Source organism: Lonchura striata, chromosome 1 (assembly GCF_046129695.1).
Source record: "Lonchura striata isolate bLonStr1 chromosome 1, bLonStr1.mat, whole genome shotgun sequence".
NCBI lineage: Eukaryota > Metazoa > Chordata > Aves > Passeriformes > Estrildidae > Lonchura > Lonchura striata.
In genome coordinates, this window is record NC_134603.1 from 91,736,348 (window position 1) to 91,749,372 (window position 13,025).

The 13,025-nt window shown below is 41.1% G+C and overlaps 1 protein-coding gene across 1 annotated transcript in view; it reads left to right on the top strand.

Annotated features, from left to right (window-relative positions):
* The window catches only part of ELOVL2 (ELOVL fatty acid elongase 2), a 50,847-nt gene extending 41,957 nt beyond the window's left edge, over window positions 1-8,890 (top strand). Inside the window, exons 4-8 of the mRNA XM_021536528.2 lie at window positions 257-334; window positions 892-1,063; window positions 2,773-2,897; window positions 5,068-5,202; window positions 5,815-8,890. Coding sequence (XP_021392203.2) covers window positions 257-334; window positions 892-1,063; window positions 2,773-2,897; window positions 5,068-5,202; window positions 5,815-5,943 — 639 coding nt within the window. The 3' untranslated portion in view covers window positions 5,944-8,890. The remainder of the gene's footprint in view (window positions 1-256; window positions 335-891; window positions 1,064-2,772; window positions 2,898-5,067; window positions 5,203-5,814) is intronic.
* Window positions 8,891-13,025: the final 4,135 nt, after the last annotated feature.

The following is a 13,025-nucleotide window of genomic DNA, read 5'->3' on the forward strand; positions in this document are numbered from 1 at the left end:
GGATTTGGAGGTGCATTGAATGATGAGAGATTTTAATGGGTGCCTTGAAGGCTCTAAAGACAGAAGAAATGCATCATTTCATATCTCCAGCTTAAGTGATGTTTTCCCCTTTCAAAACAAGATATTAGCAAGTTGTCTGGTTCAAGAGCATCAGTTCATGGAAGGAGTGGATACCCACCAGTGAGGACAGAACAACTGCAGGGGGAAAAAGCATTCCATCTGTTCATATACGTAATTCCTCTGTTTTCTGTTCCAGCTCATCCTTGCCACGTGGGAAGGCAGCTACAACTTGCAGTGCCAGAACCTCCACAGTGCAGGGGAGGCTGATATCCGGGTGAGAGACAAGAGCAGCTCAGCCCTCAGCATTCTTTCTGTTTTAACTGCCTTTAACTGTCCTAGGACATATCCTGAGCTCTGATAAAATAGCTCTACTCTAGAGGAGGATAGATTTAATTGTATTGCATATCAAATTTAGATTTTTTTCAAAAGAAGATTCTGGCAGTAAAATCTGTCCAGTGTCAAGAAAATAGCAGTACCCTTAAAAAAAACTGAACAAACAACCCCAAAATGAAGCAAAAAACCACCCACAAAACTGTACCTTTGGAAAAAACCCAACAAAATAATTAGAAAACCCTTCCTCAAAGCTTCTATTTATTAAATTATATTTTGGTAATTATATATTTATACAATTTCTTAAATTTTTTTTTTTTTTACAAAACTGTTTCATTGAGAAGCAAAATAAAATTGAAGACAGAGCTTGTACTTCTCCTTTAATAGCATATTAATGCCTTCTGGGAAGTTATAGGCCTAGGGAGTGAAGAAGTACAGTAATATTTAAGCAATTGTATGGACAGATATTGATTTCCCACTCCTTTGTTCTTGCTTGTACAGGTAGCCAAGGTGCTGTGGTGGTATTATTTTTCCAAAGTAATTGAATTCATGGACACTATCTTCTTTGTACTGAGAAAGAAAAACAGCCAGATCACCTTCCTTCACGTGTATCACCATGCCACTATGTTTAACATTTGGTGGTGTGTTCTGAACTGGATACCCTGTGGGCAGAGTAAGTCTTTGTTTGCTTCATCACCCCGGGTCAAAGACAGCTGCAGCTGGGGAGGATTCACATCACCATGCAAAGGAATTGTGTCACTGTGCAATATGAGGGCACCTTTAGGGTTCAGAGCCTTTCAAGCCACCTGCGGAACACAGCAAAGTTAAAAGTATAGTTAAAAGTTCAGGCCAAAAATACCTGAGTGTTAAGCTCTAGATTTTTCACTTAGCTGCCACAAACTCATGTATTTCCTTCTCTTCAAACCACATTTAAGCACCACAGTACTGAGTGGCACAGAGGAGCCAGCACATACAAGACCTACTCCAAAAATAGATGCAGGAAGAGCCTTTATCAATCACAACAAATTAAACCAATGTCCCTCTTACAGGCTCAACTCTTGTATTCATCAATCCCTGCTTTAGCATGATACTTTACTTACATAGTCACTAATTAAAATACCAGTTTGAGTTTCTTCTGTTTTGTATGAAAATACATCCTCAGAAGGTTATACCAACTGTCATCATCTTCCCTGTTAGGAAGGGATCTATGATGCCACAGGCTGGTCACTTGGCATTTGTATAAGAAGTCCAAACAGCAGAGAACTACTTCAGCTTTCTCACAGCAGACACACTTTTCCAGGGCTTCACACAGCTAGAGGCTTCCTGTGGAACTGCTTTCAAAGTTGAGAAAAAACACAGTTTTTCTACAACTTATTAGACTAAGTCACCTTAGCCCGTTGTAATATTTTGTAAAGAAACTTGTTGCAGGTCTTTTTCAGAGCTAAAAGCAGAATTCATATTTGTTGGCACTTACTGTGGACAGCACAAAATCAAAGTAAATCACTGTCAGAGACAGAAGCAGGGATCAGAGATTTCATAGCGATTAGGAGCTATTTCTAGAGGTGTAAACAAATCAGTGGGGGTTTGAGCTTTCTAATGTGTGGTCCCCACATTTTACACTAGCACTGCACAACAGTAATTAAATCAGTAGCTAAGTAATTAATCAGTGGTAAAATCAGAACAACTGGTGAGTCCACCTTGTAGTTGTAGTACTGCCATCAAACACACAAGCACACAGCAGAAAGTAGCGCTGCTGCTTCTCCACAGTCTGCAAAGTACAGAGGATGATTAATTTCCTCTAGAACATTCGCTAAATGTAACTAATAAGAGCAGCAAGTTATCATCTGGGATGAAATTCTGTGAAATGTGCATCTAGCAGAAGAGCCAATAAAGAAAACAAAAGTGATCAAACACAGGCACAAAAGGCTGGTTTCATTCAGAGTAAAGCCTTTGCTATTGCATCAGAGAGAAGGAATATAGATGTCTCCCAGGGTCCTAAGCTGCATACCAACAGCAAAGTCATCCACAGCAGTGTTTAAAGCTTACAGGAATAATAGAAAGACTCATAGCAAGAACAATTTTAGGAGAGGGGAAAAAATAACCTGTAAACTACAGGATAGGAAAAAGTGAAGAAGAAAAATATCTGATAAAAATACAAAATTCAGCAAGAGAACAATCCTCTACAAGTATCATCTGGTTTTTCAGTTATCCCTAGGAGAGCACCTTTACACAACAGGAATGTCTTTAGCAAGGAATAAGCATGAAAGGAACACTTACCATATGCAACAGATTCCATGCAGGAGCAATACCACAAGCAATAATATCCTCTCTCACTTCTTAGAAGTTGGTATTTAATTTTTTTCCCCTAATGGATTTTTATAGGCTTCTTTGGACCCACCTTGAATAGCTTTATCCACGTGCTTATGTATTCTTACTACGGACTGTCAGTCATCCCTTCTATGCGCAAATATCTCTGGTGGAAGAAATACCTCACTCAGGCACAACTGGTATGTATCTGTCTTACTTTCATTTTTAACTACCAGAAATCCTTCAAAATGTGAGCCAGGACTAAATGAACTATAGGTAAACATTGTTATTTACGCAATTAAGCCAGTTAGAATTTAAGTATAACTAAACTATCATACAGTATAACTAAACTATCATACAGGATAAGTCGCTAGTGCAGCTTGATAAAGTTTAATGAAGGAAATTATGCTCAGAAGTGTTTTCTGTAGAAAACAAAAGTAGAAACTCTTTAGTCCACAAAATTCTGTTAGTTTTGAACCATTGCATAGAAAATTACTACTCCTTAATTGTGGAAAAAACTGATTTAAAAGTCACAAAAGATGCCTGACAGAGCCAGCCAAGACAGACCTCCCCTGCTGGCCAAAGCTGAGCCCATCAGCAAAGCTGGGAACACCTCCGTGATACTGGATTTATTTAAGGGTGAAAAACATAGCACAGCAGCTGAGAGAGAAAATGGGAAATGTGAGAGAAACAGCCTTGCAAGTGCCCAGGTCAGAACAGAAGGAGGGAGTTAGCATCAAAAGTTCCCCTGCAGCCTGTGGTGAAGCTGTTCCCGTGCAGCCCATGGAGGAGCTCATGCTGCAGCGATGGACATGTCTGCCCTGAAGGAAGATACAGCCAATGGGAAATAGGCTTCTATGGACCCATGGAGAGAGGAACCCACCCTGGAGCAAGTTTGCTGGCAGAATCTGTGACTCCTTGGGGACACACATAGGAAAAGCCTGTTCCTGAAGGACTGGACCGTGTGGAAGGGACCCATGCTGGGGCAATTTGTGAGGAACTGCAGCTCATGGGAAATACCCACACTGGAACTCTCTCCTTTGGGAGGGACCCCACAATGAAGCAGGAAAAAGAGTGTGAGGAGAAAGGAGCAGCAAAACCAAAGCAATATGGGCTGACTACAAACCACATCCCCCTGCACCGCATGGAAAGAAGTAGAGGAGTCAGAAGTGAAGTTCAACCTGAGAAGAAACAGGAGTTTAGAGGAAGGTGGTTTTAATTTTATTTCTTGCTATCCTTTTGTGTTATTAATTGGCAGTACTTGAAACTAATCTTCCTCAAGTCAAGTCTATTTTGTTTATAACAGTAATAGGTAAGTTTTATCAATTACCATCTCTATCTTTATCTCAATCCACAAATTATTTTCATCTTATTTTCTTCCCCTATTCTACCGAGGAGAAGGGAGAGAGCTGCTGGGTGGGCAGCTGGCAGCCAAGCCAGGTTAACCCAAAACACAGTAGTACAACTACAAAATGCAAAATTATGTAAACAAACTTTAGGCAATACAGAAATTGACTGACTTCTAAAAGTCTGTTCCACCTGTTGCTGTACCTGAGGACCTGAACCACATCAAAAGTTTCTATCAACAAGATATGAGGTTTGATAAAAAAGTAAAAAAGTTCCTTTTACTTTTTTTCTCTTAGGGCCTGTTCATATTATTTGGAAATTCAGATGTTTGCAGCGAGCTTTAAAATGCCTGTGTAGAAATTTGCTTAGCAAAAGCTGCTTCTCTGAGCTGAGACCATTCTTGCAAGTGAAACACAGTGCCCTGTTGGAAATGCACCTCAGTACTCTGGTTTGAGGGCACACTTATCTGTCCGAGGAGAACGAGGTGCACCACTGTGGGCTGTGGCTCACAGTTCTAAATACAGACAAGTCTCTGCAATTCCTTCCCTGTCTCATTTTTGCTTCCTTTGTTCCCTCCTTAACTCTATTAATGCAAGTGATAACCTATCTAAACTCCTCGGACCCGAGTTTCGCATTTTCTGTTCAGACTTCTAAAGCTATTGCCAGGAATCTTCAGTCTCCTCCAGTTCCTGCCCAGTAACAGAGATAACAACTCTACCTGTCACATGGACTGGAAGATAGAACAAAACCTACTAAATCTGAAAGAAAAAAAAACAAACTTCCCTTTTGCTAATTATGCCTATAAACTTACTTTAAGAAACCTCTGACCCCTTAGGGTTTTATTTAATTTCACAAGAGCACCATTTTAACTTAACACTCACAATACATTCAGAGGTTATAAAGGGATACTTTTCAAGAGTACTCAAACTTTCTGGGAGCAGGACTAGGGGACATTGCTGTGTGTGGTTTAGCTAGCATTGACCCTTTCTCAGCAAATAAACCTGCATTATTTTCTCTCCACAGATCCAGTTTCTGCTCACTATTGTGCACACACTCAGCGCAGCTGTGAAGCCATGTGGATTCCCATTTGGCTGCCTCATGTTCCAGTCCTCCTACATGGCCACACTGGTCATCCTCTTCATCAACTTCTACATTAAGGTAAGCAGTCTTCTGAGAGCTCTCTGACAAGGATGGGGAAACCAGGTCTTTTTGGATAGCAGTCTGGGTGGACTCAGATGTAATGATCATCAGTGCTTAAAATGTATTAGTCTTAAAATATATACATCACTTAAGAATAACAGATATAGTCTGAGAGTTACTCAGTGGTGATGATTTCCTCATTGCAGCTCGACTCTTCTGCACTTGTATAGCAGATCAGGTACTGCATTCAGTACGTACAAGGTCTGAATTTGCTTTGGTGGACAAATTTGAGTTCTGCTTCTCAGGGAAAAAAATAATTTAGAGCTCTGTCTTTGCCTTGTTTACTTCAACATCTTTTAGCAGGGAGTGCTCTAGCCTGCCTGCATGCATAAAGCTTTTAGTGTACAAGGCTTGAAATCTCTTTTGACATTGAGAAGTATTAGATAAGACTAGTAAGTAACATCACCCACAGCAGTGAAAAGGCTACTATATCCCTTAATGCAGTCTGAAGCAAATATATATATCTGCATCAACAAGCAGCAGACAAGCTTCATTTACAGTTAACCAGAAGTAGTGTTTTGTCAGGCACTAAATGAATCCAAACATTTATTTTGGATTTTGCTTTTATAGACATACCGGAAAGCACCTTCAAGAACAGCTGTAAAGGAACCCCCTGTCACGACAGAAATCAAGAATGGTTTCCATAAGGACTACTTTGCTGCTGCCAATGGATTGCTAAATAATAAGAAGGCACAATAAGTATAGTGTTTCCTATGATTTTTTTTTCTAAAGCAAAAAAGAAGAAAAAGGACTGAATTACAAGCTTTAGCTTAAAACCTATTTGATTACATTTATCAGTTCTTTGTACCAGACATTTATTAATGTACTGCTATTTAGGTTTTAACAAAATGAGTAATTACTTGTCTTGTCAAAGATCACCATCAGAACAAAGAAAGCCAAGATATTTCTCATGAAAAATAAAACCTTTCTGATCTCTAATGCTGACACAAAAACGCCTTATGAAACACTTGATGGATAAATCCATCAATGCCTTCAAAAGGTTAGGACTCTATTCAGACTAACACAGTCTACACTTTCTGTGCATGAAAGAGGTCTTGAAGCAAGGCTCCACAGTGCACCCAGTACATCCAGCTAAACTGCAGTCAAGGCCAGAAAAATAAAGGAGGGGTAGAAGGCGAGAATTGTACCTTTTCCATCACCATACCCCTCTTTTCTTCTTCTCAGCAATTCCCCAAAGCATGGTACCCTAGTAAGGTACCCTTTGATCCTGTGGAAGCCCTGGGGAAGGACATGACAGAGAGCAGAGCCCAGGTGCACCATCCCATAGTTTGCAGGCAGTTGTGCACTACGCTCACTTGCTTTACACAAGTGCAACATGATTCAAATCCCAGGAAGGCTGTCGGGAGCTTTCTGTTTCAGGGGGCTGGGCTGGTAGCCCCTGGCACTGCCAGGGAATGGTATTCTGAACACAGAGCAAAAGAAGTCACTTTGGATGTGCTAAATTAATAGGAGTTCTAGGTAAATGGATTTTGAAAGAAATAGGGTCATGCCAACTTAAGGAAGATAAATCTGTTGAGTGTAAATGCGTGTAAAGTTAATCCTATACAAACACTGCTAACTCAAAGCAAACTGCCACACCACATATCATTAGACGGGAAGATGCAGAAAATTTGAGAAGTGACTTCAGCAATGAAGTTACCCAAGCAGGTTATACAGGAATTTCTGTGGCAGGTGGACCTTACTCAGACTGGTCTCTGGCTGGAGGAACAGACAGGACTGAGACACAAGCCACTGGAGGAGAAGTAAGGATATATCTGCTGTTTGCAGTTATAAAGGTGTCTCTCTCCCAACAGATAGTGATGCCATCTTTGTTGCTTCAGTTCACTGCATTTACCCCCACTTAAATGGTTAGAAATTAAGAATACCCAGGGTTAACTTAATGGGTCTGCCCTCCCCCTTTCCTCATTTAGCCCACTTTATTTCCTCTACTAAAAATAGACTTTTTTCATCACAGTGAAGTAGTTCTGATCTCTTCCATTCTCATGTATAAAACTCTCTCAACAAAAACAACTTTTGGAGCCACTCCAGCCCAGCAAGTCCCTTGGACTGAAGCAATTCTGTAAATGAAATACCACCTCTCACTCCTGTCACCTTTTGGAGTCCTGGGGCAGGAGGAGGACAAAACACACACCTAGCCAGCACAGAGACCCATGCAGCCACAGAGGGCACACATGGAGAGGAGTCTGTCCCACATCCTGCTGTCCAATTCTTCTCCAGCTCTAGAGGGTCAGTTATTCCCTCCAGATATCCCCATTTAGGTGATCTGCCATCAGGGGTTGCTGGAGACTGCAGGCATAAAGGCAGGAGGAAGGTTTATCCCAGGGAGCAGTATGGATACAGGGCAGCCAGCCTCACCAGGTGCAGCCCAAGAGACCACAGCCGTGAGGGCTCATGGATAGGAAGGAAAGAGACTGAGGAAGTGGTACAGCAGGGGATTGTCCAGCAAAAGCAAGAGGAGAAAATGGCATGAAGAAGGGTGTCTTGTGTCAGAGTTCTGCTGGACTTTGTGCTTGAAAGTCTCATTGAAGCCATCTGTCTCCAGCCAGTTCCAGCTCCATTGCAGTGTGGATGAGACTTTTCTGCTCCAACAGAAAACAGAAATTCCCAGAATGCTACAGCAGAAGCAGTACCTTAGCAGCCAGACTGCTGAACTTCATTGTTGTAAACCAGGTAACCAAAATAACTGCAATATTCAAACACTTTTACACCAGCCTAGATCTAACTGGTGCATATTGACATTTGCTCCCCTCTTCATGAAGATGGCCATGAAACCTCACTTCCTGAAAGTCTGTGTTTTGTTGTATTTAACATTCTGGGAAAGCAGCAACCCAAAAGAAAAAACCCAAACAAAAAAACCCAAGAACCCTGCATTCACAAATCCTAGACACTGTATGCATATCCTATTTTTCACTGGCTCTTGTAGAACTTTTACAGGTATTTCTGATACTGTAAAAATCCCAAGCTGTAAGAAATTAGTGGGTTTGACTGAAGGTGTTTTACGCAGGCCTGAGTACAGGCAGAGCTTCAGAGCTCTGCAGAAATCAGTTTAATCCTGGAAGCCAGGGTAAAGGCAGAGGAATCTGAAAGAGCTGACAAGACAATGAAGAAGGCAATGAGCTGGACCATTCATCCAAGGCAGGCAACACAAGGGTTTTGTGGCCCAGCATGGATTTTAGGCTGAGTGGAGTCCATAATCTTTTGATGGCAAAGCGTGCATTTGACTATCGAGGTGGAAAGCGTCAGCTGTGCTAAGTGTTAAGGTTTACTACAGCAATCAAACCCACAGATATTGTCTTTTGTTCTGTTGAAACCTCATTCAAAAGAAAAAGAAATAAATGCCTTACTTGAAATTCAAAGGGCTGGGGAAAAAAAAAATAAAGTTAAAAAAAAAAAAAAAAAAAAAAAAAAAAAGGAAAAAACCAGATGGTCTCAGACCTTGCAGATCCAGAAGACCTTGCAGATCCAGATCAGCCAGGAGGGCTGGAATCAGGTATGTTTAAAATTCTTCAGATATGTCTTAACATCTTCAAAATGTTGCAACTGTGAAGAAAGAGAAGCATTGACTTTTTCAACTGATTTTCCTGTAATACATAACACTGTAAATAAATTTTACTATCAGACTGTCTCCACTTCTCCTTCGGGCATCAAATTGGGCTGGTAACTGGTTACTTGAGACTGCTTTTGTTCTCCAGATTTTTCAGAAGAATTTTACGGTATTCACATCAGATTGAAAAACAATCTCCATAACTTAATACAACATCTCCACTATTGGTATTGGTGTAAAGCTTCCATGCAGTTTTTTTGCCCCTCTACTTATAAAATGATGGGCTTTTGAACAAAGGTAATATTGAAGCAGAGAACTCATTTGTTCAAAGCTTGTACTTGCCCATCAAGTCCTCATTTGATTATCAGATTGTTTTCAGATGGAAGCTGATGGTAGACAAGAGGGGAGAGACAACAGAGAAATCAAAATCTCAAGAATCTCAGGATTTTAAAAATAAAATTTCCTTCTGATTGAAAATACACAATAGCTCTCAGCTGTTGCTAGAAACATGTTTATTTTCCAGTGCACTACTCTCTTAGACACAGTTCTACTGCCTGCAGAAGCAGCACCTGTCCCTGTGTGCTCCAGCTAACCTCAGCACACCTTACCAATAGCAGGGTGGGCTGTCTCCAGGCCAGGGTAAACACAGCTCCTCTGCCCACTTCCAGCCAAAAAGGACACCCTTTTTTCTGGCTTTACACAGCCTTGAAATGAGGTAGCTGTAAGCCCTTGGGTGGGCCACTGCACTGTCACAGAGCGTGCAGGTAAACAAGCACTTGGCCCAGCATCATCCTCTGAAAGAGATGCAGCATTAATAGCAGGGGTTATAGTCAGTGTAATATTAAACCCTATTTAGAGCTTAAAATGCATAAAGTTCCTTAGCCGGAACTTTTCTATTTCCCATTTCTTTTTCTGGGTATTGGTGCATAGTTTTTGCACCTCAGCACCTACATCTTTGTTGTTCTGGTTCAGAAGTGTCAAGGAAACTGAACAGGTTGAAAATTGAGCTATATATATTTGCACTGAAAGGAAGAAAATAAAAGAAAATAGCTGGATTAATAGCACTTTAAAAAGCATGAAGAGGGAAGGGCAAAGGAAACCTGCCAAGGTCAGCTACCTACCTTCCAAAAGGTAATTTTAGGATAACTCAATTATATATCTGTTGCAGAAACCAAATGGACTTCAGACCTTCAGGAAGTTTGAGGTCAAACATATTTAATTGACCCAGTAGTGCAGGAAGTGGTATGAAATGGGCTGTCCAAAATCAGAAAATGTTATTTCTGTCCCAGATGTGCTCCCCAAACACTTCTACTGCCTACAGATGGAAAGACCATTAGTAAACTCCAAGGTTTTCACCTTAGGCAGTTCACAAGTTATCAAGCTGGAGCACACTGAGCCTCTCAAATGCTAAAGTGTCTCATACGAAGGGATAGATGAGTGCAGGGGTAGAAGGTATTTAAGCAGTGTGACATCCCTTTCTGCTCTCCCATACCTATCACTAAAACATCCTTTTGGGATTCAGACTTTTCCAATAAAACAGTTAAAACCAAGTATAAGTGCATACAACACTATGGAAATTTTTACTAAGTAAGGAAACCTGATTTTTCCTTTATCCATGCTCTCTGAAGTGCTCAATAGTCACCTTCCAAGCTTTATAGTTATAGGTTATCCAGAGATGGAACAATAAGACACAGAAATGCACTCTAAGTTATCTAGCAAAAATACTTGGATGAAAAGTATTCCTAACTTTTTACAGTTAGAGAAGACACCAAGAGAGCCTTCTGCCGACACACATGAAGGGTGAGGAAATGCAGCAAAACAAGTATTTCTCTACATCTACTTCGCAGTGCTGACAAAGCTTAAATGCTTAGCAGCTTGAACTTAAGAGAGCAATTAATCCATTCAAAACCTCAGCTACAAAAAAAAAAAAAAAAACAAACAAAAAAACAAAACCACTACTGTCATAGTTTGAAAAAAAAAACCAAAACCACACCACCTTAAACCAGAGAAAGACATCCCATCTCCACCTCTTCCTACTTTAAACCTTCCCTCTGGGCACAAACTGCTTGGAGATGCAGATGAAGGAGCCTAAATAGGCCAACACTCATCCCAAAGATGACACGTGCCCCAAGGGTGTGAGCTCTCAGTGCTGTTTCTGTGGCATTGCAGAATTCACTGCACATGAACAACCCCAGTGCAGGCAGCTCATCTTGATTCTTCGGTCTGCTTCACATCAAGCATCCTGATAGCCCAGTTTGCACTGTCATGTTGGGCCGGGTAGTGGGGAATAAAAGCAGGGAATATAGGCATTTATGTGGGAATTAGTGGAAGGCTCACCTTGGAATTTAGGAGTGGGAGCCACACAACACAAGGCATCCCTTTACATTCACCAATGAGAGCTCTGAATCACAGTAAGAAGCAACAGGGCAGTTCAATATTTATCACACTCCTACAGCCAGAACCTTGGGTTACTACTCAAATAGTGAAAGCCCCAAATTTAGGACCTGGCTCATCCAGGCAGTAGGATAGCGATAGGATCAGATTATTCAGGCTGGTATCTTAAAGCCTCTTTTGGTTAATGACACTGCTGGGGCCATCGGAGTATATCACCACAATAGTGGGGCCAGAACCTGCTGAAAACTCTGTTGCCAAGATACAAAACTAGTTTTACCAGACTAAAGCACAGCTGCTCACAGAGGTTATGGCTTCATCTCCCAGAAGTCACAGCTGCTTCAGCTGAGAGCTTTGAGAGTCCAGAATTAAACAGCAACTGTAAGAACACTTAAGAATAGCAGGAGAATGCAGTGTAGGCAGGTCACTAGGGCCAGGGCCAGCCCTCCAAGAAACAAGCACAAGTCAGTGAATGTAAAACCAGCATTTCAGCCCTTCACATTAGGAATAGGAGGGGCAGACCAATAGATCTGAACTTTTGGAAATGGCAGGGTTGAAGAAGTATTTTCTTTTAAACCACCCCAGGAAGAAAGCACCAAGTGCAACTTGATGTGGATGAAAAAACTTCAGCTCATGCCAGCCCTAGTCAGGACTACTTAAGAAATAAGCATAAAATGGTAACACTATGGCAACAGCAGCTTCTTGCTGTGCTGGTGTTACCCCTGTGTGACCTTCTCAAGTAGGAACAGCATCAGCCCTATTTATGAAACAAACCCTGCCAGGGTTTGGGCTTTTGTTATGAAGATATATTTTGTGCAGGGGAGGATTTCCTCAACTCTAACCCATACAGCAATCTGAGGCTGGTTCTCTAAGTTAAGGAGATAAAAACCCAATACCTGGAAATCTGCCACATTCCCACAAATTCATTAAGGTGCATTAGCACTAATGCTGTTTTTGCAAGAACACACTCTCTTGTGAAGAGTAACTATATTCTGGGGAACTCTGTCACACTCTGCCACAGCAGAGGACAGTATTGAATAGCATGGGTTATCTGCTGCTTACTTTCCAGAGACCTCTGATGGTATTTCAAGTCTAATCCTTGGTGTTGTCCACTGTATTCTGAATTCTCCTTGGAACCAAAAGTCACTGGTGGCAAAAAAAAATTTCTCCTGCTTCACTTCCCATTTTCTGTTCAGTTCTCTGAATTTCTTGCCCTCTGCAGTCTCCAGCTTGCTGTAAGGCATCTGGACAATGGAGCCCTCTCTGCTTTCAGCTCTACAATCCAGAATTGAGTGGCAATGGTGTCAAACCAGCAGCTCCCACACTTGCATACACACAGGAGAGGCTATACCTAACACATCCCATGCAAGGCACACAGAACTCTAGAGCACCTTTCCAGACACTCACAGTGCATCAATTTGAAGGAAAGAGTGAGACTGTTACCCTAAGCAAACAACTTTTTATTTTTAATCTATTGTTAAGTGCTTTTACACTTGATAAAGGTTTTAGCAGAACAGTCAAAGTAAGCCAACAGATCCATCAATTTGACAGCTACATCCTTATCTTTAGTTGATTTTTTAAATTTCTTTGATATGTAAGAGACCCAATCTTGCAATTTTCCAGAAAAAAATTGTTATCCAACTCAGGGGTCACAACTGGACCACTTAACATTATATATTCTTTTTAGGCAAAAAAAAAAAAAAAAAAAAAAAAAAGGCTCAACATAATGCTTTTCCTGACTTTCTTTTCATTTAGAATAGACTAACATCATTCACAGAATCATCTTGTCTGTGCTGCACACAAAGTGCTCAAATGCCATGAGCAA